The sequence below is a fragment of the Balaenoptera musculus genome, chromosome 15 (assembly GCF_009873245.2).
Source record: "Balaenoptera musculus isolate JJ_BM4_2016_0621 chromosome 15, mBalMus1.pri.v3, whole genome shotgun sequence".
Lineage (NCBI taxonomy): Eukaryota > Metazoa > Chordata > Mammalia > Artiodactyla > Balaenopteridae > Balaenoptera > Balaenoptera musculus.
The window spans coordinates 62,444,947-62,470,196 of NC_045799.1; the positions used below are offsets into that span (position 1 = coordinate 62,444,947).

The 25,250-nt window shown below is 48.0% G+C and overlaps 1 protein-coding gene across 4 annotated transcripts in view; it reads left to right on the forward strand.

Annotated features, from left to right (window-relative positions):
• ABCC1 (ATP binding cassette subfamily C member 1) overlaps positions 1 to 25,250 on the forward strand; it is a 131,943-nt gene that overhangs the window by 36,415 nt on the left and 70,278 nt on the right. For all 4 annotated transcript variants that reach the window (XR_005016427.1, XR_005016426.1, XM_036825394.1 and 1 more), the window contains exons 2-7: positions 3,344 to 3,520; positions 6,325 to 6,450; positions 9,232 to 9,369; positions 10,578 to 10,703; positions 22,395 to 22,456; positions 24,569 to 24,700. Coding sequence is in view for 2 of the 4 variants with exons in the window: in XM_036825394.1 (XP_036681289.1) it covers positions 3,344 to 3,520; positions 6,325 to 6,450; positions 9,232 to 9,369; positions 10,578 to 10,703; positions 22,395 to 22,456; positions 24,569 to 24,700 (761 nt within the window). In the remaining 2 variants the exon portion in view is untranslated. The remainder of the gene's footprint in view (positions 1 to 3,343; positions 3,521 to 6,324; positions 6,451 to 9,231; positions 9,370 to 10,577; positions 10,704 to 22,394; positions 22,457 to 24,568; positions 24,701 to 25,250) is intronic.

Here is a 25,250-nt window from a genome sequence, read left to right on the forward strand (position 1 = left end):
CTAAGTGTAAGGCCAGACACTATAAAACTCTTAGAAGAAAACATAGGCAGAACACTCTATGACATAAATCACAGCAAGATCCTTTTTGACTCACCTCCTAGAGAAATGGAAATAAAAACACAAATAAACAAATGGGACCTAATGAAACTTAAAAGCTTTTGCACAGCAAAGGAAACCATAAACAAGACCAAAAGATAACCCTCAGAATGGGAGAAAATACTTGCAAATGAAGCAACTGACAAAGGATTAATCTCCAAGATTTACAAGCAGCTCATGCAGCTCAATAACAAAAAAACAAACAGCCCAATCCAAAAATGGGCAGAAGATCTAAATAGACATTTCTCCAAAGAAGATATACAGATTGCCAACAGACACATGAAAGAATGCTCAACATCATTAATCATTAGAGAAATGCAAATAAAAACTACAATGAGATATCATCTCACACCGGTCAGAATGGCCATCATCAAAAAATCTACAAACAATAAATGCTGGAGAGGGTGTGGAGAAAAGGGAACACTCTTGCACTGTTGGTGGGAATGTAAATTGATACAGCCACTATGGAGAACAGTATGGAGGTTCCTTAAAAAACTAAAAATAGAACTACCATACGACCTAGCAATTCCACTACTGGGCATATACCCTGAGAAAACCATAATTCAAAAAGAGTCATGTACCAAAATGTTCATTGCAGCTCTATTTACAATAGCCAGGACATGGAAGCAACCTAAGTGTCCATCATCGGATGAATGGATAAAGAAGATGTGGCACATATATACAATGGAATATTACTCAGCCATAAAAAGAAATGAAATGGGGGTATTTGTAGTGAGGTGGATGGAGTTAGAGTCTGTCATACAGAGTGAAGTAAGTCAGAAAGAGAAAAACAAATACAGTATGCTAACACATATATATGGAATCTAAGGAAAAAAAAAAAAAGGTCATGAAGAACCTAGTGACAAGACGGGAATAAAGACACAGACCTACTAGAGAATGGACTTGAGGATATGGGGAGAGGGAGGGGTAAGATGTGACAGGGTGAGAGAGTGGCATGGACATATATACACTACCAAATGTAAAATAGATAGCTAGTGGGAAGCAGCCGCATAGCACAGGGAGATCAGCTTGGTGCTTTGTGACCACCTAGAGGGGTGGGATAGGGAGGGTAGGAGGGAGGGAGACACAAGAGGGAAGAGATATGGGAACATATGTATATGTATAACTGATTCACTTTGTTATAAAGCAGAAACTAACACACCATTGTAAAGCAATTATACTCCAATAAAGATGTTAAAAAAAAAAAAAGAATTATAAGTGGTGTGAAACCAATTAAAATAGTCTTTGATATAAACTACTCCTCTCCATGCTCATTCTTATTTCCAAGGCTGTCTTCCAGTGCCCAAGTCCAGAGGCATGACCTTTGTCCTTTTAAGGGTTTCTTTGTGTCTAGAAGTTTCCTGGCTAAATCCCTTTGTGTATGTTGACTTTTTAAAGTTTACTTTTCAATGATTCCTTGTTCTTTGTTCTGGAAAAATAACCATTTCTATCATAGAATAATTAAACCTCTGAAGAACCAGTTTGGGTACTTAATACCTAGGTCTTTCTCTCTCTCTCCCTCTTTTTCAAGTCAAATCCTTTTTTTTAACCATCTTAACCATTTTTAAGTGTACACTTCAGTAGCATTAAGTATCCTCACAGTGTTGTGCACAACTCTTTTGAAAAACTCGGAACATATATTTTGATTGATCATCAAATGTATCTTTAAGTGAAATAAATGGTCTGCTTGTTCCCATCACTTTCTCTTCTGTAAAGTTCTTTGATGTGGCTTTAAAACTTGCATGGAGTTGTAAGAATCCAGGTTCCTTGGAGTTCCTTGTCGGTTTCACTTATCTGATTGTGGGAAGGCTGTTGGAACCGGAGCTGTCTGGACGTGTCTGGAGAGCGCATCATCCAGTGGAGGGGAGAGAGTGCTGGGGGGAGGGGGCTGCATGAGGACTGGCCAGCTGGACCGCATGGACCTTATCCAAAGACTGGCTACTTCTGGCTCCTCCCAATGGTTGTAAGGTTGGAATATGGGCCCAGTGCTGCCAGATTTTCTGATTTTTTAAAAGAGACACTGGAATCCAGTTTTTACATGAAATTTCCTGATTTTTAAATGTTGGCAGCTAACATAAGATTTTTTTTTAAAAAAGGCATGCTTAAAACACCAACAACAGTAACAACAAACCATCTGTGAGCCATATCAGCCTGGGAGCCACCTGTTTCAGACCTCTAATTTCATCCCACCTAATTATGGTAGAGATAGGAAATTGAGACCCCAAGATAGGGTAATAACTTTTCCCAAAGTTGTATAATGGTTCAGTGGTCAGATCAGGACTTGAATTAAATTTTCCACTATGGAAGTCTGAAGTTTATTCTTGGGCAGATATAGATATATGTATGTATCTATCTACTTATCTATTTGGCGTGTCTCTAGTGAAATACAGGTGGCTTGTTAAAAAATTAAAAGTAATTGAAACAAATTTGTTTCTGAGGCTGGATAGCTTAGTGGTTAAATGCAGGAACTCCAGAGCTGAATTCCCTGAGTTTGAGTTTGGCTCCAGATCTTACGAACTGTGAGATACTGGGCAAATCACTGAACCTCTCTGTGCCTTAGTTTTCCCTCCTGAAAAAGGAATGATAAAGTAATTATAGAATTAAAGGAGATAATACATATAAAGGACTTAGAATAGGGCCTAGAACATAGAACTGCAATTTGGATGTTATCCGTGCCGCTACTGCTGCTGCTGAAGGTGGTGAAGATGGTGGTGATGATGGTGGCCATGATGGCGATGCTGATGGTGATGATGAAAGTGATCGTGATGGTGATGATGGTGATGATGGTGGCCATGCTGATGGTGCTGATGAAAGTGATCACAATAGTGGTGATGCTGATGACATTGATGGCAGTGATATGGGGATCATGGTGATGATAATGAAGAAGAATAGTAGAAAGCTCTTAATTCACAAGATTGTAAAGTAGGAATGATTTATATGACTAAACGACGTGTCAGTTTACAGAATACCCTTTAGGAGTCCTTTAAATGGCAGTCTCCATCTTTTGTACAATAATGGAACTTACCACAGGTCCCAGAACTTGTCCGTTAGGTGAGGTGAGACATACCTTTGTTCGTCACTCCTTGTTTGGAGTCTTTCTGGCTACTAATCTTTCCAGTTTGCCTGTTCTGCCTGGGAGGGCCTCGTTGTTCTTAAACCCCATGGCAGCTAGTTTTGAACTCTTCATGGGCCCCTTGTCCAAGCTCTTGGGGACGTCCTGTTGACCTGTGCCTGTTTGTGTCCTCAGGAGTGGAATGTCACGTGGAACACCAGCAACCCCGACTTCACCAAGTGCTTTCAGAACACCGTCCTCGTGTGGGTGCCTTGCTCTTACCTTTGGGCCTGCTTCCCCTTCTACTTCCTCTATGTCTCCCGCCATGACCGGGGCTACATTCAGATGACACATCTCAACAAAGCCAAAACTGTAAGTCACGTGGGAGTTTATCCTGACGTGTGTGTTGTGGGTGTGTGTGTGCTGGGGTGGGGAATGGTGGTTGTGAAAACTGACATGTTCCTTCTGCTTAATTGGCCCTGAGTTCCTTTTACTGGGAGACAGAATAATAATGTGGTGGATAAAGGCTGGGGCTCTGAGTTCAGACGTGGGTTCAGATATCGGCTCTGCCACTTACTAGCTGTGTGACTTTGAGCAAATTTCTTTTTTCCTTCCAGTTTTATTGAGATACAATAGACATGCAGCACTGTGTACGTTTAAGTGTACAGCATAATGATTTGACTTACATCGTGAAATGATTATCACAGTAAGTTTTGTGAACATCCACCATCTCGTATAGGAACAAAATCAAAGAAATGGAAAGAAAGTTTTCTCTTTGAGCAAATTTCTTAACTTCCCTGAGCCTCAGTTCTCCCATGATTATAGTGGGGGTGATAGGATCTATCTCACGAGATTATCCGGAGGTCTTCCTGCCTGACCAAGGATGTCTTTTTATTTTTATTTTTTAAAGATTTATTTATTATTTATTTATTTATTTTATTTATTTTTGGCTGTGTCAGGTCTTAGTTGTGGCACACGGGATCTTCGTTGAGGCATGCGGGCTCTTTGTTGTGGTGCGTGGGCTCCAGGGTGCATGGGCTCCGTAGTTGTGACGTGCGGGTTCCAGGGCGCGTGGGCTCTGTAGTTTGCGGCACGCGGGCTCTAGTTGTGGCGCATGGGCTTAATTGCCCCTTGGCATGTGGGATCTTAGTTCCCTGACCAGGGATCGAACCCGCATCCTCTGCATTGTAAGGCGGATTCTTTATCACTGGACCACCAGGGAAGTCCCAAGGATGTCTTTTTAATTTAAAAAAAGTTTTTATCTTGAAATAGTTTCAAACTATAGAGAAGTTGCAAGGATGATACTAAGCACTCCCCCAGCCCTGTATACCCGTTACTCATAGTCACCGATTTTTAACATTTTGCCACATTTAACATTTTAACCTCATCCTTCTCTTTTGCTCTCTCCATATACACGTATTATTTATTTTTTTCGGAATCATTTGAGAAAAGCTAGCATCCACCATGCCTGTGATTCTTCAGTGTATCTCTTCTCAAAACAGGGATATTCTCTTATATAACAACAGTACAGTAAATTCAGGAAATTTAACATGGACACAGTACTTTAAAAAAAAACCTACTGTGTATATTCCACTTTTGTCACTTGTCCCAATACTGTCCTTTCTAGCACCCCTCCCCCTCCCCCCAGTTCAAGGTCATGCGTTGCATCTAGTCACACTCTTTATTTTTCTGTAATTTTGGAAGAACTTTTCACCTTTCTTTGTGTTTTATGACATTGGCATATTTGGAGCGCGTGGGCCAGTTAGTTTAGAGTCAGTTCCTCAACTTGGGCATTGGGACGATGTTCCCTCCTGGTTAGATTCAGGTAATGCCTGTCTGGCTGGAAAACTACAAAAGGGATGTGAGGTCCTTCTCTGGTTACATCTAAGGCCGCATGGTGTCCATCTGCCCCTCGTTGATCGGCTTAATTTTGTTCCTCTGGTCAGCGTGTCTGGTTTCTCCACTGTGCAGGTGCTGGTTTTCCCCTCGTAAGGATGAGCTTTCTGGGGGAGACACGTGAAGGGCATGTACATACCTGCCCTTCATTCCACTTTCTCCTCTTGACTTACCATGTGTCTCAGTCCTTTTTTAAGCCACATTTCCCAAAATTTATTTCCATAAGCCCTTGGCAAACAGGAAAACTTGAGTGATTTTACTGAAGCTGGCCCCTTGCCTATAATACCGCCATCCAAACCTGTCTCGTTCAGACCACAATCCAAGCCTATCTCAACATGCTGTCTGCTCCCCTATCCTCAGCTGGATCTGATGTCTTCCTCTTAGACTTCTGTAAGCGCTTTGTACTTCTCTTGGGGAACAACATCTCCCTTTAAAATGTAAATCAGATTTTATCCGTGCCTTGCTCAAAAAACCTCTAGTGGTTTCTCATTATAGGGAATAAAACCTGGACGTCCTCACAGTGGCCCCGCTTGGTCTGGCTCCAGGCTCCTCTTCAGCCGTCTCCTACCACACCCACAGCTCATGCCACAGCAGCCGCAACCTTACTGAACACATTCCTACCTCAGGACCTTTGCACTTGCCCTCTGCCTGAATTGTTCTTTCCCTCAAATAGTCACTGTTGGCTCTTTACCCAGATGTCACCTGTTGGGAGAGGCCTTCTCTGACCACCCTATCTTACCTGTTTTATTCCTCCTTGTATTACTTCTTTCTGGCATTATAGTATGTATTTTTCAGTTTGTTTCTTGCCTGTTTCCTTCCACTGGAATCGCAGCTCCATGAAGGCAGCGACTTCTGTCTGTTTTATTCTGTTGTATCCTTGGCACCTTGGCAAGTATGTGGCCCACAGTAGGACCCCAGTAAATTTTGGTTGGATGAATATTGTTGGATGAATGGTCATCCTGAGAGGTGCCCTATGCAGGCTGCTGGGGTTACAGATGTAGATAAGCCAGAGACTTGCGTTTTCAGGTGCTGGGGAGAGTAGTGACCACACAGAGTTGTGCCTGTGGTGCAGGAGAGATACAGACCCGTGTGGGACAGCCCAGGTGCTGGCTCACCCTACCTAGGGCTTGTTTGTGTTCCAGAGGGTACATGCTGTATCTGAAGACCACAGCTGATGGTTTAGGGGGTGGCTGGTGCCCCCAAGGCTGAGATTTTTGCACAGGTGCTGGGGGAAGTTCCGTTGCTGTCCGTTGTAAGATGTGTATGTACTTCTCTTCCAGGCCTTGGGATTTTTGCTGTGGATCGTCTGCTGGGCAGACCTCTTCTACTCTTTCTGGGAAAGAAGTTTGGGCAAGCTCCTGGCCCCAGTGTTTCTGGTCAGCCCAACCCTCTTGGGCATCACCATGGTAAGTAGGGGCTGGCACTGTGGAGACCAAAAGTAGTGGCTGGCATTTAGAAATGAAATGATCTCACAGTAGAAATCCAGAAATACAGCTAGGTGAACAGTTAGGTGAATACAGTTAGGTGAATTTGATGTGGTCTTGTGGGGGCTAGGGAGGAAGGGATGATGGGGCTGAGGCCTAAAGGATGAGCAGGATGTTAAAAAGTTGAAGGGGCTGGGGGCAGAGGATGATCCAGTTGGAGAGAATAGCATGTGCAAAAGTCCTGGGGTCGGAGGGAGAGAGTGAGAGTTGGCCTGTGTGGCTGGGGCAGAGACAGTAAGGAGGGGAGAGCAGGGGAGCAGGAATGGCAGGAAGGGCAGAGGGCTGACCCCAAAGGACCTCAAGCTTCAGGGTTAGTGGGTTTTATCTTGTTTTTCATTCCTGAAGGTGGGTTCTAAACCTTTTTTGTGCCATGGACCCCTTTCTTCTTTGCCAATCTGGTCTCCTTCTCAGAATAATCATAGAACACATAGGCTTACAAAGGAAACCAATCATACACACATATGTATACATATGAAGATTTTGTGATGTACATTTATATATTTACTTGAGGTTTAATTTACGTAGGGTAAAATTCACTTTTTTCCTTGAACAATTCATGAGTTTTGATAAACAAATATTGTCAGGTGAGTACCATGTCCACAATCAAGATACGGAACAGCTCCATCACCCGCAAAAGTTCCCTGGTGCCGCCCCAGCCCTTCTCTCCACCTCTTCACCCCGCCCCCCGCCCAGCTACTGCTGCTGTGTTTTCTGCCCCTATCGCTTTGCCTTTTCCAGAATGTCATGTGAATGGAACCATGAAGGCTGGAGCAGTTTGAGTCTGACTTCTCAGGCCCTGCGGTTCCAAAGATCTTTTTTTTTTTTTTTAAAGTCGCTCAGCGTGTTTGATTGTATGGATTCCGCATGCACTGTTTATCCATTCTTTGGGTGCAGGACATTTGGGCTGGGAAACCAGTTATCTTTAATCACAGTTATCAAAAGATTAAAAAGCAAAATAAAAATATATGTGCTTCTTTATGAATGCATTTCAAATCAAGACCTACCAGTAGCTGTGACTGACGCTTCCTTAATTTCCAAATAGCGATTGACCATACATGATAGTCAGAGACATCTTCAGGTACTTTTTTTTTTTTTTTTTTTTTGGCCGCCGCCGTGCAGCATGCAGGATCTTAGTTCCCCAACTGGGGATCGAACCCGTGCCCCCTGCAGTGGAAGTGCGGAGTCTTAACCACTGGACCACCAGGGAAGTCCCTTCAGCTGTCTATTTTCAGATACGATTTCTAATGGTGACAGAGCCCCAGGCACTGCTGATGCCATTGTGGTTTGTTGCTTTCACGTGTCATTGGTGGTGCTAATGAGGGAAAGTGAAGCTGTAATTGTTTCCCATCTAAGTTCATGGACCCCTGGGTTCTATCCAGAGCCTGTCCTTGGACCCCAGGTTAAAACCCCCCAGTCCCAAAGGCAAAGGTTCTGAGCAAGGGCATGCCAGGCTGTGCATATTTAAGAGCTGACCGTGGCCTCCAAGTGGAGAATGGATCGTGGGGCAGGAGTGGAAGCTGGGAGGCCAGTAGGGGGTCATCCGGCATAAGGGGATGGAGGCTGAGACCAGGGTGAGCAGCAGGTAAGCTGAGGGCGGGCCTTGGTGGCAGAGCCAGTGTGAGTCGCTGATGGATAGATGCAGGGGGTGAGGGAGATGGGGGACCGAGGAGGACAGACAGACGTGTCTCTGGCTTAAGCAGCTGGGGGCTGAGGGGAGGTGCCCTGGGTGCCCGTAGCTCCACGGGAGTCAGGTTCGTGACTGTGACTGGCGTTGGGGTCTGCCTCCAGAGGGCCACCTGTCTGGGGAATGGCCGTGGCATTTCCTTCTTTCAAGGAAAACACAGTTTCATTGTTTATTTTCTCTTCCTGATCTCTAAGTCACATGTAAAACGGAAGTCATAGCTCCGGGTATCAGGAATGAAATAAAATCCCAATCCGCCCACCACGGTTGTTCTAATGAAGTTTCCTGAAGACAGGCGTGTGACAGTAGCAGGTTAAGTAAGTTTCCTGATCTGCAAACTGGGGTTGAAAACAGTTGAAAACAGGCTGCACCGAGTCGGTGCGTGTGAATGCCTCCTATGCGGCGGAGATAAGAGAAGCTCAATAAAGGGGAGCAGTTACCACTGCTGCCCAAGGCACAAGAGCCAGTCAGCATCAGGGCTGGATTTCCTGATCTAAATCGAGGGTCGGCCTGCCACCTGTTTTTGTAAATAAAGTTTTATTGGCACACAGCCATGTCCACTCTTTCATGTATCGTGTAAGGCTGCTTTCACACTGCAGTGCAGAATTGAGTAGTTGTGAAAGAAACTCCATGGCCCACAAAGCCTAAATCCAGTCCTTTAAGAGAAAGTGTGCCGATCTCTGTCGTAAACTGAGCTTTCCCCCGACTTTTCCATCCTGTCCTGGGTCTGTACCTGGTCTGTTAGATTCCCACAGCTCTCGAGTTGGATACTGTTACCATCCCCATTTTGCAGACAAGGCAGCAGAGGCTCAGAGAGGTTCGGTGACTTGCCCAGGGTCACCCAGCAAGGCGAGAGCAGAGCTGGGACTGGAGCCAGGTCCTTCCCAGGCTGTTCCCAGTGCTTCCCACTGGCCCGACAGCAGCCCTCCTCCAGGCCGTGCATCCGCCAGGCTCTGGGCTGTGGGAGCCTTGGGAGCCTGGCCTTCTCCTGACGACTCCCGTTGTATGCTTTTCTCTTCCAGCTGCTTGCTACCTTTTTAATTCAGATCGAGAGAAGGAGGGGAGTCCAGTCCTCAGGGATCATGCTCACTTTCTGGCTTATAGCCCTACTGTGTGCCCTGGCCATCCTGAGATCCAAAATCATGACTGCCTTAAAAGAGGTAAGTGGTGGCCTCATTTTGCGTCTTCCGTCAGCGTCTCCTGGAAGATGCTTGTTCCTTCTGGCTTTTGTGGAAACCGTGCGTTTCCATGGGAACCAGGGGATGGCTACTGCATGGGCCTAGCTTCTTTCCTGAGGATGTCCCTCGCCTGTGCAACCTTTGTTCTAGAACCTTCTTTCCTCAGGGCCCCATGTGTCTGTGTAGCTCTCAGGGGCAGGAGCTGCGGGCAGATACACACCACCCTTTGAGCCTCTGTCAGCGGTAACAGCCAGGCAAGTTGGCTCTCGGTGTCTATTGTCTGGAACAGAGCGGAGCAGGGAGCAGTGTTTGCAGAGTGGTGGCTCCTTGGGGACCCTAGACTCGTCCCCACGTTGCCTTGGTGCTGCTCTGGCTGGGAAGTGGCTCTCGTTGGCTGCCATCCGCTGCTCCTAAGGATTCTGAAGAGCGTGCTCTTTCAGACTGTCACGTTGTTCCCTGTCACCTTCGGGCTAATCAGGGACTGGCATCAGGCAAAGGAAGGAAGAGCAACCGAATGTTTGTTGAGCACCTGCAGTGTACATTTCAGGCAGTCTTTAATAGTGATGGCAGCTGACATTTATTGAGTTGGTGTTTTCAAAGTGCCAGGCCGGGGACTGAGTCATTTCCGTGAATAATCTTACTGGCTTCTCACAATTACCCTGACAGGGTCTCTCAGCTTCAGCACTAGTTGACACTTGGGGCCCGAGACATCTTTGTTTTGTGGGGCTGTCCTGTGGTTGTCGGATGTTTGGGGCAGTGCCAGTAGCCTCCCGCTCCTGAACAGAAGTGTCTCTAGACACTGCCAGATGTTCCCTGGGAGGCAAAGTCACCCACACTTGAGAACCACTGGTCTGTTCGTAGATGGGGAAACTGAGGCACAGAGAGGTTAAGTAAGTAGACAAAGTCCCACGGCCAGAATGAGCAGAGTCAGGCCTTGAAGGTAGGTCTGTTCTACTCCCAAGCCTGGGGCTCCTCCCCCGTGTCGGCTGCCTGGACCAGGCGGTGTGGACCACACTGTGACGTAACTGCTTGTCTTCTGTTATCTTGCAGGGGGGTAGGGTCAGGGTGGGAAAGCTTGCCGTCAGGCCTGCAGGCTGAGAGAGTGGGCCTTCTGCTGTCTGCTCCCCCGGCCTCCGCAGGTTGCTTCCAGAAAGTGATCTTTTCTTCCTCCTTCCCTCCCTCTTGTTCAGGATGCCCAAGTCGACGTCTTTCGCGATGTCACTTTCTACATTTACTTCTCCCTCGTGCTGATCCAGCTTGTGTTGTCCTGCTTCTCAGACCGCTCACCGCTGTTCTCCGAAACCATCCACGATCCTGTAAGTGTGATCACAGAGACACGTGTGTGTGCATGTGTGTGTGCAAGAGAGAATACACAGTGCCAGCTAACGTTGATTTGAGCCAGTGTCGTCCATCTAGGAGCTCCTTCTGTCTTCCCTGAACACCTGGCGATACGTGACATTATCCTCTCCACTCTACCGATGGAAAAACTGAGCCATAGACGTGGCTCGGGGGATTTAAGGAGGGAATCTGATTCATAGTTGTTAACTGCTGTGTTTTCCAGCCCGTTGTCTCATTTGGTTGGCGTAGTGGTTTTAGACAGTGCGAGTGAACTTTTAAAAATCAGGAAATTTCATATAAGTTCTAACTGTCCAGATTTTCTAGAAAAATGTGAAGTTCTGGCAGCAGTAGGACTGTTACCCCACATGGCAGCGGTTGGCCAGATTTGAGGAGCATTGCCCTGGTTTCCTACCGCAGTCCTCACCACTCCCTGCTTCATTAGACAGTCTTGCTTCCCTCACCTACGTACGTGCCTGGCCCCTGGGGGGTTTGAGTTTGAGATCCTGGGTCTCTTCCGTCCACTTGAGGGAAATCCTGCTTGTGTAGAAGGATCTGAGTGGGCGGGGTGGGGATGGCCGCCCTTCTGCTGGTAGCAGGAAAGTGAACACGGTTATTTATCACCCTCGCCTGTCTTCTTTTTCCCTCTCTGCCTCCGTCCATCCTCTTTGCCTTCCTCACTCCTCCCCTTTCTTTCTTCCCTCCTTCTGCCTAGTGCCGAGTGCCAGGCCCCAATCTGGACACAGGGCTGTAGCAGTGAATAAAGCAGAGTTATTGCCACTTGAGGTTTGTGTTTTCACGGGCAGGGGCACAAACAGTAACCCAGGAGCCAAGTATATATCCTATCAGTCAGGTGGTGGTAAAGGCTGGGAAGAAGAAAGTGGGGAAAGGAGGTGGAGATGATGGTTTGGGGTCGTGTGTGGTTTTGATAAAAGCCATCAGGGAAGCCCCCCCCCACCCCCCCAGGAAACCTCATTGGAGCAGAGACCTGAAGGAGCGAGGGAGCCAGGCAAGCAGATACCCAGGGGAAGAGGTTCCAGGCAGAGGGGTGGCAAGTGCAAAGGCCCTGGGGCAGAGCTGCCGTGAATGTCGCCGGAACAGCAGGAAAGGCCAGTGCGGCTGGAGAAGCGAGAGGCAGGAGGGGGTTGAGGGATGGCCTCTGAGAGCTGGGACAGTCACCTATGGGCCGGGTGGGCTGTTTGGATTTTATTCTGAGAGGGATGGGAAGCCTTTGGAGCATTCATTTGTTGCTTTGTTCATGGTTAGTCAGCTGCTAACGGATGAAATTGCAGTGGGAGCAGTTTTCAGCTGTGGTTCTGCTGGGTTTGGCCTGAACCTCAGCAAAAGGCTGAGGCTGCTTTTGTGGGTGATGAAAGGACCTGTGGGGCATCAGCCTGGAGGAGGCGACGGATGCTCCCAGCGTGAGCTTCAGAAACCCGTGCCCTAGAGTGTGTTCGGAGAGGCCTCATTTTCTCATCTCCCTGCTCTGGGGGGAGCTGGGTTGGAGAAATTAGAAAAGTGTGTATATGTGTCTGTGAATGTGTGTATTTATGTGTGTTTGTGCACACAGGTGTGTGTGCGTGTGGTGTGTGTACGTGCATGCACATATTTATGTTTACATGTTTTGCATGTAGATGTGTATGAGTGTGTGCATGTGTGTGTTTTTGTGTGTTCATGTGAGTGTGTTTTGCATGTGTATAAAGTTCACAAGGGCAGCAGCCATGCATGAACACCCAGGGGATCCAGCCCCTGCCTGGCACAGAGGAGCTAAGATGTCTCCGGCCCTCATGTCTGCTATTCGTCGGTGTTTGTATGCACGGGTGTGGGTGTGTGACAGTGGAGTGTCCCCATCAGAAACATTAGATGTCAGGCTGTTCTGTGGAGACGGGGATCGCACTGAACAAGTCATACCCCCCTGAGTGACTGCAGACCCTGGGGTGCTCTGGGGGTAAACCGAGCCCGGGGGAGGCAGACAGGCCCACGTGGGGATCTCCTGACTCTTCAGGCTCCCTGTGGGGCCTGAGAAGCAGCCTCTCCCACTGGACGGTCCCTGATGCTTTGTGGGGAATTTCTGATTTCTGGTCCCCTCTGGGATCTGGATAGAATTCCTGTCTCTTCTTTCCTGGGTGTGTGTGCATCGGGGTGTCTCACAGAGCTGCCTTCCTCCTCCCATTGTGCTTTCTGCAGTTCTGGGGTGTGGGGCCTTCTCTGCCCGGGTACCCCGACTCTTCTCCCAGCTGTTCTTTTTCTCTTGTGGGAATCGAGGCTCAGAGAGGTTGTCTTGACTTAACAGCCTGAATCTGATGGTGGAGGCAATATGGTAATGGAAGGAGAGCCTCATTTTGGAGTCAGGCAGACCCTGGACTTTAATTTCACCTGTGTCCCGTTTATTCTTCCAATAGATATTTATTAAGCACCGTTTTTATACTGCGCTTGGTTCTGGGGACACAGCAGTATGTGAAAAAGTGTGGTCCATGCCCTGCTACGCTTATCTGTTACTCCATAACAAACCACCCTGAATTTAGTGGCATAAAACAGCAACAGTACTTTGTTATGTGTCACAGGCCCGGGCATTGGCTGGGCTCAGCTGCGTGGTTTTCACTCAGGGTCCTTGCTCACGTGTCGGGTGGTTAGCGCGTTGGCCTCTGGCTGGAGCCTCAGCCAGGGTTGACAGCCCCACCTGGTCTCCCCGAGCTGCCTGGGCTTCCTCACAGCGTGGCGGCTGGTCTCTAAGAGTGAGCGCGCACGAGGTGGAAGCTGTGTCACCTTTTAGGACCCAGTCCCGGAGTCACATAGAGTCACTCCTGCCACCCTCTTCTGATTGAGGCAACCACGAAGGTCTTCTGGGTGCAAGGGGTGGACGCACACAGACCCCCACCTTTAGATGGGGGAGTGGCCAGGTCTCATTGTAAGAAGAGCGTGTGAGATGGCAAGTGATGCCTGGCCAACTTTGGAAAATACCATCTACCGCATGCCCCTAGGAAGCTATGGTCTCGTTAAGCAGGTCAGCAGGCTGTGTGACTACAGTTGAGATGAAGGCTGGGAATCAGGTTATGTCTTTTGGATCTGACTTTGGGCAAGTCGCTTCTCCTTTCAAGACCTCTGTGTCCTGTTCTTGGAAATGGGTTGAGGCTCGATTTGATGCTGGGTGCACCCCCCTCCCTGCCCTGGAACGGAGGCCTGTGATCTGGGGAGGAGGACACTGCTAGGTGTCACCTCTGCTGTCCCCCTGTCACCCTCAGGGCTCACATCACAGTGGAGCCTAGAAGATGGGGTGGGTCTAGTCCCTGTCGCTGTCCCGCCCTCAGAGCAGCAGTCACATGTCACCTGTCCTCAGAGCGAGCAGTCAGCCAAGCCCAGGGTCAGGCGGGGCCAGCATGGGGGCCGGCAGTGCTGACCTTCTCCCCCCTGCTGAGTCACCAAGCTGCCGTCCTCCCCAGCTGGCCCCGGGCCTGATGTGTGACTCAGAGCTGTGTCCTGGCCCTGCTTCCTGGCAGGGCTGCTCCCCTCGGTGCATCAAGTGGGGCTGGGCTGAGTGGGCCTCGCAGGCTTTCTGAGGCTGTCACCTGTCCCCGGCCTCTAGTCCTTTTATCTTGCTGGCCCTGAGGCTGCTGCTTAGGGTGCAGGGAGGGGGTTGCCATTGGCAGTTGGGGGCATCAGGGGCAAATGTGGCGGATAGTAGGCCCTCACTTCTCAAAGTGGGGTCCTCAGACCGGAGGCATCAGCATCCCTCAGCTGCTCATTAGAAATGCAGAGTTTCAGGCCTGCCAAGTCCTGTTGAGTCAGGGTCTCATTTTCACCAGATCCCTGGGGTGGTTCATGGTTGAAAAGCACCGGTTTAGCAAATTCTTAAAAACTGCTCAGCTCATTTGGTGTAAGAGGTATTTTTAATCCTGTTCATATTTTGCTATGAACATTTCAAATCTACAGAAAAGTTGAAAGACACAGCGAGTACTCCCCATCTACCCACCAACTGTATTCTACAAGTTAACATTTTGCTAAATTTGCTTTATCACAAATCTGTCTAGCCAGCCAGCCGGCTAAGATTTTTGGTATTTAAAAGTCACCTTGAAATACATTAGTATCCTTCATTCACACAGTTCACTGTGCAAATCATTAGCCAGAGCTCAATATCTCTTTATGGTTCTTTTTTTTTTTTTTTTTTTTAAAGTAAATTTACATAGTGACATTCCTGAATCTTAAGTTACCATTTGATGAGTGCTGACAAATGAGTAACTCAAACCCCTATTGAGATACAGAACATTCCCAGGACCCCAGAAAGTCCCCTTTTGCCCCTTCATGGTCAGTCTCTACCCCTTGCAGCCCAGAGGCAACTGCTGGGCCTAGACTCTTAATGAGAGCATCGAAAACTCCATTTTTAATTCCTCTCTCCGTTATGCTTTCGGCCATTTAGTGATTCGGTGTTGTGCCGGGGGCTCCGCTGGGCTCGGAGTACCTAGAAACGAACAGACATTGACCACCCCTTAGGAGAGATGGAGGAGGAGGCGGCAGGCAAATAAGCTGCTGCTGCGGGATGGACAGTGGGGTTCCAAGACAGGGAAGTGCTGGGGGCTGCGGGTGTCCGAGGAGCAGTCCTGAACTCAGCCTGGGGTGCCAGAGCCAGCATCCGGAGGAGGGGATGCCTCCGTCAGGCCAGTAAGGTTGAAGGCCGGAGGGTGGATGGGAAAGGTGCTCCTGGTGGTGGAAGCAGCATGTCCAGAGGTCCAGCGGTATGATGGAACTTGCGGGTGTTTGGGAACTGCGTGGACTTCTGCTTGGTTGGGTCACAGGGGCCAGGGACCTGAGCATGAAAGATCAAGGGTAGAATTGGGTGTCACCATATGGACTTAGAATTTTGATCTGATGGAAGGTTTTTCCGCTGGGGGTGGTGACACACTCAGGTTGGAAGTGTTTTGGAGTATCCCTCTTGCTGAAAGGAGGATGCATGAGGCTGGTGACACTTAGGAAAGCCATTGCGAGAGTCCAGGCAGGTTGAGAGGAAGGCTGGCCTGAACAGTGACCCTGTGTGTAGCAGAGCATCAAAAACCAGGAAGAGAAATCGGACAAGTTCATGGGAAAAGCACACATCGTGTGTGCCGCAGTAGAAGAAATTGTGGTCCTGCGCCCGGAGGAGCTTTACACAGCTGAGAAGCGGCAGAGCCAACAAAGAACACCAGTGTAACATGCCGTGCCAACGGATTTCTTACTGTCGGACGTTTAGGTGGTTCCAACCAATAATAATAATAGCAGCCTTGTGTTAATAAATAAAATTAACTTATTTAATCCTCACAGCAACCCAACTTTGAGGCGGAACTGTGAGTCTCCCCCCATTTTACAGATGAAGACACCGAGGTTCAGGGTGGTGTAGTGTCGCCTGAGTTCACAAGGCTGGATTGGGAGTCCTTCCACCCGGTGAGCCCTTCACATCTGAGCCTGCATCAGCATCACCTGGAGGGCTTGTTAAAGCACAGATCATTGCCGGGTCCCACCCCCAGAGCTTCTTGAGTCAGTCGGTTTGGGTGGGGCCTAAGCCTTTCTATTTTTAACAAACCCCCAGGCACCGTGGATGCTGGTGATGGGGCCGGGTTTCAGAACCCCTGGTCTGAGCTACACTGCTGCTCTCGCGTCCCTTACTGCTGGAGTAACTGGCAGAAAACTGAACTAAAAGTAGAATCAGAACCAGAAAAGGTGGGTGGGGACCCAGAGAGTTTCTGACAGAAAGGCCAGAATGCTGAGGGCCCAGACAAAGGTCCTTAGAGTGCCTCGTGCGAGGTCACGGGTGACCAGTTCTCAGAGGACCAGTGCCTGGGGGCTGTGTACCAAATTAGTTTAAACCTCATAGTTTCAGGCCAAATTACCTGCACCAGGTAGAGATGCCAAAGAATGCAGCTCTCTGCATGAAGCTCCCTGCTCCTCTTCCTCCGCTTTCAGCCAGGGCCTGTCTGAATTATTCTTGTTTCTAACCAAATGGGGGATCAGTTAATAATCCTCCTTCCTCCTGGGACAGGAGTTACTCCAGTCTCAGAGGCCAGGAAACCCCCAGCCAGCAGCCCTGTCTTTTCCACCTCGAGAAGTTCTGCTTGGTTTTGGTTGAACGGAACGCTGCCTGGATCCTTGTCCAGCGACCTCCTTTTTTTTTTTTTCCCCCTTCTTTCTTATTTTATTTTATTAATTTATTTTTGGCTGCGTTGGGTCTTCGTTGCTGTGCGTGGGCTTTCTCTAGTTGCGGCGAGCGGAGGCTACTCTTCATAGTGGTGTGAGGGCTCCTCATCGCGGTGGCTTCTCCTGTCGTGGAGCACGGGCTCTAAGGCGCGCGGGCTTCAGTAGTTGCGGCATGTGGGCTCAGTAGTTGTGGCTTGAGGGCTCTAGAGCACAGGCTCAGCCGTTGTGACGTGTGGGCTTAGTTGCTCCACAGCGTGTGGGAACTTCCTGGACCAGGGCTCGAACCCGTGTCCCCTGCATTGGCAGGCGGATTCTTAAGCACTGTGCCACCAGGGAAGTCCCTTTCCTTCTTTCTTTAATTATCAGTTCTTGACTACTTCAGAACTCTAATCGTCTGTTATCACTTGAGGCCTCTCATGTCAGATAGGGACTTCCAGAAACCGGCTCCCAAACTGATGTAATTTCTTATCTGTGCTGGTGACAGGACCCGCTGTCTGCCCGATGTGACTTCTGATAATCTGAACATCTGTGTCTGGATCCAGAGGAGGGAGGAGAGCTGGGGAGATGAACTTAAGGAGGCTCCTGGATTGTGCACATTAGAAACTGAAGTGTTCACGTTGCTGACCCAGCCTTACTGCATCTGGAGGGTGCATTTTCTCGCAGGGGCTGGGATTTTTACTAGCCAGAGTGAGGATTAGTCTCTCCCCGCTGGGCCGTCATTTCTTATGGTCTTAGGGGTAGGACTCCATTTGGGTACAGTTGGGTATAAAGGGAATGAATTCACCTTCAGTTATGCAGCCGACAGGTTGCTTCGTTCTTCTCCTTCAGTTTTATTGAGAAATAATCAACATACATCATTGATTAAGTTTAAGGCATACAACATTGATGGTTTCATTTACATGTATTGTGAAACGATTACCACGATAGGTTTAGTTGATAACATCTATTTTCTCATACAGGTAGAATAAAAGGAAAAGAAAAAAGCAGTTTTTTTTTTTTTGGTTGCGCTGCATGGCTTGTGAGATCTTAGTTCCCCGACCAGGGATTGAACCCCGGCCCTCAGCACTGAAAGTGTGGAGTCCTAACCACTGGACCTCCAGGGAATGCCCAAAAGAGCAGTTTTTAACTTTATAAATGTTGAGATGAAGATTGAATAACTCCACCACCTCTCCTTCCTCATCCTCTCCCCCCAATTTTATCATACTTTAAATTACATCAGTAATTAGTGTTTGCATCATTATAACAATTGTAAATATTGTTCACTGTAGACTTGTTTGAATTCTGTGTTTACATGTCCCTTTTTTTTTTTTTTTTTTAAAGTATAATTGGCCTACAATGCTGTTAGTTTCAGGTACACACCATAGTGATTCGCCATTTCTATACATTTACAAAATGATCATGATAAGTCTAGGTTGCTTTGTTCTTGACCCACAGCTGGGCTTGCCTGATTTTGAAGCAATGCCAGGATTTGTGAGGCCCCTGTGTGTATAAGCCTGACACCCTGACAGTTTGCACTGGGCCTTGTGCAGGTTAGAAAAAGGCATCTGGCCCGCTCCGGGCGGATGAGTTTGAGAAAGGCCCTGCGTCCTTTCAGCCGATGCAGTCCTGCCGCCCCCAGGCCCAGGACCAGCTGCACTTCGGCCCTCACTCGCCCCCTCGGCTGGGCGTCTTTGTGCAGGGCTGACTCTGCGTTGATGCCAAGACTGAAAGAAGGCTGGATTTGGAGGCAGAAGGCCCGCGTTTGAGTTCTAGTTCCTCCCCTTAAGAATCGCCATCTTTGGTGTCGTGAGGTCTGAGGTAAGCAGGGGTCAGCCAACTTTTTCTGTAAGGAGGCAGATAGTAAATATTTTAGTCTTCGTAGACCACACGGTCTCTGTCGCAAGTACTCAGCTCTGCCACTGTAGCTCAGAAACAGACGTGGACAGTACGGAAATGAATGGGCATCGCCATGTCCACATAAAACTATTTTGCAAGTGGCCGGACTGTGGGCCTGACTTTGCCAGCCCTGATGTGAAGCGTCTGGTACAGTTCTTGGTGTGTCACGGTCTGCAGGAAACGGCGGACTTGTTACTGTGTTTACCATTAGTATTCACGTTAAGACTGCTAATGTCATTGCTCGAGCTTTTACTCTTCGCCAGGAGCTGTCGCAAGTACTTCACAGGTTTTATCTCATTTAATCTCATCATCACCGAGTAACTTGGCCCAGGCGCCTCAGTCAGTAAGAGGCAGGGCTGGGATTCAAACCTCCCTCTAACCACCTTGCTTCATGTTGCTTCACCCATGGACGCCCCCCACGCCTGGCTCCCACCTCCGCCGGGACCCTGTTTTGTTGTTGTTGTCACAGCTCTCACCGTGTATAGTTGTATATTTATTTGCATCTTGGTTTGCTTACGGTCCCTCTCTTCCAAGGCGAGAGGCAGTACGGGGCCGGGACCTCACTGTCTCTCCTGCGTAGCTCAGTCTTGGATGTATTTAGCCACCTCCTGGCGTATAAGCAGATCCTCCCTCATTTTTTGCTTAAGAAATAAATGAGTCACTGCCAGCTGTGTCCCGCCCCATCCCCTTCTCTGCCAGCACCTTAGCTTTTTACAGTGGGTGGGAACTGGGCTGTAGTTGAAGTGTATTTGCGATTCCCTGACAACCCATCCACTTCCGGAAGAAAAACCAGCCTACAAAGCAAATACCACCACCTGCTCCAGGAATAATGCTGCGGCCTTAGGTTGGAAAAATGAGGTCCCATGGATCTCATTCCACTTGTCCCTCCTTGCAGTCCCATGAGGTAGGCTGAGCAGTGGGACTGACCGCTCCCAGTTCCCAGATGCGAAGACTGAGACTTTGGGGTGAAAGGACTTGCCCAAGGTCATTCAGCTAGACAATGGCATAGCTGGGATTTGAACCCAGGGCCATCTGGCTTTAGGTTGGTTTAGAATGTAGGTCTGTGGGCCAGCTGCATCTGATTAAAGACATACTGACGCCAGGTCGCCAGCCCCAGAGAGAGTGATCTAGTTGGTCTGGGCTGGGACTCTCGGCAGCTGTGTTTACAAAGCTCCCCAGGTGATTCCCGGGCTGGTAGGACTGGAACCTCCCCATGCCTCACGGCCCCCAGAGTGAAACCTGGTGGTTCTCAGCCCAGGCTTCTTGTTTGACTCGCTGGGGGAGATTTTCATGATGGAAACTTTCAAATGTGTACAAATGTGGACAGCATGGTATAATGACTGCCATGGACTGTTTACCCTGCATCGCATGTAAACATTTCAATATGTATCTCGGAAAGATAAGGAATTAAAAAATTTTAATAACATTTTATTTTGAAATAACTTGACTCACAGAAAGTTACAAAAATGGTAGAGTTCCTGTATACCCTTCTCCAACTTTCCACAATAATATCTCAGAGATAAGGATTTTAAGCAGTGCAACAATAATACCATTATATGGCCTAAAAACATACTAATTCTTTAATATCATCAAGTATTCCAGAAATCCACCATGGTTGCAAAGTGGTGCAGCCTCTTACGTGATATCATTCCTTCATTTGTTAGCGGGACCATTTTATACAAAGACACTTCCTCATCTCTTTAGTCACCCTGTGGTGTCATAGACAAATGCTTGTTTCTTTCTTTTTTCTGTTTTCAAAACAACGACTTGGTTCACTAGAATCTTTTCATCAGCGACACCAAGAGGTTTTTCTTCTTTTCCAGTATCAAGATGAACTTGTGTATTTAAACGTTTGTGATGTGTCTCAGTCCTTTTGACTTACTATCTGTATTGCAGCTCAAATGGTCCCTTTCTGGGCTTGTGGGAACCACTTCTGTTTGCTTCTGAGGCCTTTTACCAACCCTCCTCCCGTCAGGTGTGACAAGATGTTCTGGGCTTATCTTGTACATTTCCTGCCCAGCCACTTGGTCAAGGAGACTCTGGGAGTTGAAAACAAAAACAAAAAAACTCAAGTGCCTGGACCCACCCCAAAACCAGCTAAATCAGAATCTCTGGGGGGTGGGGCAGATACGGTATTTTTTTTTCGAGTGCCCCCGGCCAGGGTTGACAACCACTTGGGTAGAGTGTGTGTGTTCCCTCATGGGGCTCCCCAGCACCTTATCTCTGCAAAATGCTGGAACGCAGAGCAACATCCTCGGCTAATGATCCTATCACTCCCTGGTGACCCCACCTACACTAACACTTGTGTTTCAGGATTTAGACCTGAACATATTGGCCCTTGTGTGCAGTCTCAAAGGCTCTGTGCTGATTACCCGTTCCTTGCCTGTGTGGCATTGAACTGGAGCTCATCTTTGTGGCTCTGGAAAAGAGGTTCTTTGAAAGTTTGCTTAGAATCTGTTGATGATTTCCTGTTGCTCTTGGGATGGAGACCAAAGTCCCTTATGTGGCCTCCAACGTAGACTGAGCACAGCCTCCAGTGTAGACTACTCAGGCCCCCTCTTGATTCCTGGAGCTGGCTATGCTCCCCTCTACCACAGGGCCTTTGCACACACTAGTCGCTCTGCTGGGACTGCCTTGCCTTTCCCCTTCACTTAGTTATCCTCTCCTCACTCTTCAGACCCCAGCTTGACCATCTTCCTCAGGGGCGCCTTCCCTGACCTCTGTCAACTAGATCAGCCCAGTGAGATACCAGTGATCTCACTGGTAATATTGACTTGCCTTCGGGGTATGAGCCTTGTCACACTTGTGGTTTTGTATTTGTTCACGTGATCGTTTGATTAATGTCTCTCTCCGGACCCTGACTGTTTGGGACTCACATTCTGTCTCCACTGCTTCTAGCTGTTGGCACCCCGGGCAAGTCTTTTCATTTCTCTGCCCCTCAGTTTCTTTAACTATGAAATGAGGATGATGCTTTTACCTACTTCGTAGTGTGGTTATGAAGATTAAATGAGATAATTTGTGTAAAACATTTAAAACAGAGCTAGCTAGCAGAGAGTGTTAGCAGGTGGTGTTATTGCCCTGGTTTAGGGTTATGTCTGTTCAGATTTGTGTACAGGTGGTAGGCACATAGTAGGTGCTCAGAAAATATTTGTTGAATGAGTGAATGAATGAATGAATGAAAGAAATAGGAATACTAGTAATACCACACCTAAGATTCTGTGAGGATATGAGTAACTTGTTGAGTGCCTGGCACATTGTAGATGCTCAGTAAGTATTTGTTGAATGAACAAATGAATGAACTAAAGCAGGGACAACAGTAGGGCCGTGTTTGTTGGGTTGCTGTGGGGATGTAAGATAAGGCAGGTATGGGACTCATGGTACCATTTTTACACATAGCAGACACTCAGGAAACAGCTGCCAGGTAAAACTGGAGGAGCTGCCAGGTGTTTCTTTCCAGGCCACCGGTGCTCAGGAGGGAAGCCCTTTCAGGGTGAAAATCAGTGGCATGAGAGTGGCCGCTGGTCCACTGGGAGGAAGACAGTCAGCTGGCTGCTCCCTGCCTAGAGCTGGCGTAGATGAGAAGTTTAACCGTTCATTTCCCCTTTGCTCCCCACCCTGTGCTTTCTCTCCACTAGAATCCTTGCCCAGAATCCAGCGCCTCCTTCCTTTCCAGGATCACCTTCTGGTGGATCACAGGGTAAGTCCTGGTCCCCAAACCTCGGGCGGCCGCTGGGCCATGAGTGTGCCACTAGGGCCCCTGCTCTTCCTCCCTTGCCCTTTCCGATGGGGCTGTGTCCTGAGTGTGCCTTCCCTGAGCCGGGGTCTCAGAGACACTCACCCTGACCCCGCGTTCATGTGATAAACGCATAAACCTAAACAGCTTGCACCTCTGTGGACGGCTTGGCCTGGGCAAGAAGCTGCACGCTCTTGGCTCAGCTTCGGATTTGGCTGTTTTTTTGCATTAGGTGTAATTATTTTATTTATTTATTTATTTATTTATTTATTTATTTTTATTTATGGCTGTGTTGGGTCTTCGCTTCCGTGCGAGGGCTTTCCCCAGTTGCGGCAAGCGGGGGCCACTCTTCATCGCGGTGCGCGGGCCTCTCACTATCGTGGCCTCTCCTGTTGCGGAGCACAGGCTCCAGACGCGCAGGATCAGTAGTTGTGGCTCACGGGCCTAGTCGCCCCGTGAGCATGTGGGATCTTCCCGGACCAGGGCTCGAACCCGTGTCCCCTGCATTAGCAGGCAGATTCTCAACCACTGCGCCACCAGGGAAGCCCCTAGGTGTAATTATTGTCGTTGGCATTGTTTCCCCCCATGAGAAAAATAATGCCCGTGCACCGCAGGAAAAGCGGGTAAGAGCGTGGACCAACAGCACCAGAGCACCAGAGGCAGCCGCCGTCCACAGCTCAACACACCCCCTTCTCGCCCTCCTTTTATTTGCACACTTTTTTCTTTACATTGTCAGCATCCTACTGGGGATTATTAAAATCCTTCCCCCAACCCCCAAGCATTTTTCCTTGTCTTTATAAACTTTTTTTACAAACATTGTGTTTTTTTTTTTAATTTAATATTTGTCTCACTGAACTATTTTTCAGTTGCTGTTAAAGAACAGCGCTAGGACAGTTGGTGTAATTTCAACATGGACTGTAGGTCATGCCAGCCAGGCTCGTATTTCTGATTTTGGTCCTTGTACTCTGGTTATATCAGAGCACGTCCTTTCTCTTAGGGGGATGCACACTAATACTTAGGGGTAAAGATGTGTAGAGTCTGCAACCTACTATGAAATGGTTCAGAAAAAAGAAATACTTCATTTTATTACGCTTCGCAGACACTGTGTCTTTTACAAATTGAAGGTTGGTGGCAACCCTGCGTCAAGCGAGTCTGTTGGCGCCATTTTTGAGGCAGCATTCGCTCACTTTGTGTCTCTGTGTCACATTTTGGTAATTCTCACAATCCTTCAGACTTTTTCATTATTATTATATTTATTATGGTGATCTGTGATCCATGATCTTTGATGTTATTACTAGGATTCGCTGAAGGCGCAGATGATGCTTAGCATGTTTTAGCAATAAAGTATTTTTAAGTTAAGCTCTATATGTTGTTGTTTTTTTTAGACATAATGCTATTGCACATTTAATAGATTATAGGATAGTGTAAACATAACTTTAATATGGGAAACCAAAACATTCCTGTGACTCGCTTTATTGCAATATTCACTTTGTCACGGTGGTCTGGAACCGAACCCACAATATCTCTGAGCTCTGCCTGTATGTGTTTGCATATGCATGTATCTAGAGACAGAGGCAGATACAGCACACTTAAAATGTTAACAGTCGTGAACTAGGTGAAAGGTAGACAGGAATTCTTTGTAAGATTCCTGTGATTTTTCTCTGAGTTTGAAATGTTTCAAATAACAAGTTAAAATATTAGGTTTGCTTTTTATCATGAAAGTATTCAAACCAGAAAGACTAGTCTAATAAACCGCAATAAACTCATCACCTGATTTAACGATGGTTAATGCTTTGTCATATTCTCCTTAAAAATAATTTTTTTAAAGTAAATTAGAGCCATCATGCTATTCCTCCTAAATATTCTGTATGTATCTCTAAAAATGAGACTGTTTTTCCTGGGTGACCTAACAGTAAAATTAGCAATAATGATTTAATGTGCCCGCATGTCCATTATTCCTTATTGAGACATTCCTGAGTTGCGGCCGCCTTCGGTCGCATGGCCGTGGTGGCAGGGAGGGTCGTCGTCCTCCTCCTTCTGACTCTCATCGCCTCCCACCTTGTGTTTCGGCCACAGGATGATGGTCCAGGGCTACCGCCAGCCCCTGGAGAGCACTGACCTCTGGTCCCTGAATAAGGAGGACATGTCAGAACAAGTTGTGCCCGTTTTGGTAAAGAACTGGAAGAAGGAATGTGCAAAGTCCAGAAAGTAAGTGCCAGGCATCCTGCCCCGGGGAAGCTGGGCACTCACTGGGGCGACCCCGTAGCTCCATCCCTCCACCTCTTACTAGCTTCATGGCCCTGGGCGGGCTGCTTCCCTCCTCCGAGCCACGGTTTGCTCATCTGCAGAATGGGGTAGAGTATGACGTGTAGCTAAGGCAATTTGGGGAAGAAAGAAGAGAGAAAGATGTCAAGTGGGAGAACGATTTTGTTTGCCGTGACCCTTGGCGAGCGTGTACCTGGCTGTGTGACCCTGCCCTCCCCGAGTCAGTCTCATTTTCCCTGCTTCTCTCCGAGCATCTGGCATCCTGAATGTTCTCGCTGTTTTAAATGTTTTGGTTCAACACGCCACGTCAACTACTTCTTGAGGTGTTCAGCCTAAGAAGCCCCATTCGATGGTGATTTGGGCTGTACTGGATTTTTTTTTTTTCCAACAGCCCTTAATTTTTGGAGCAGTTTTAGGTTCACAGCAGTTCTGAGCAGAAGGTCAGAGGCAGGTGTACCCCTGCCCCGCTGTCAGCATCCCCCATCAGAGGGGC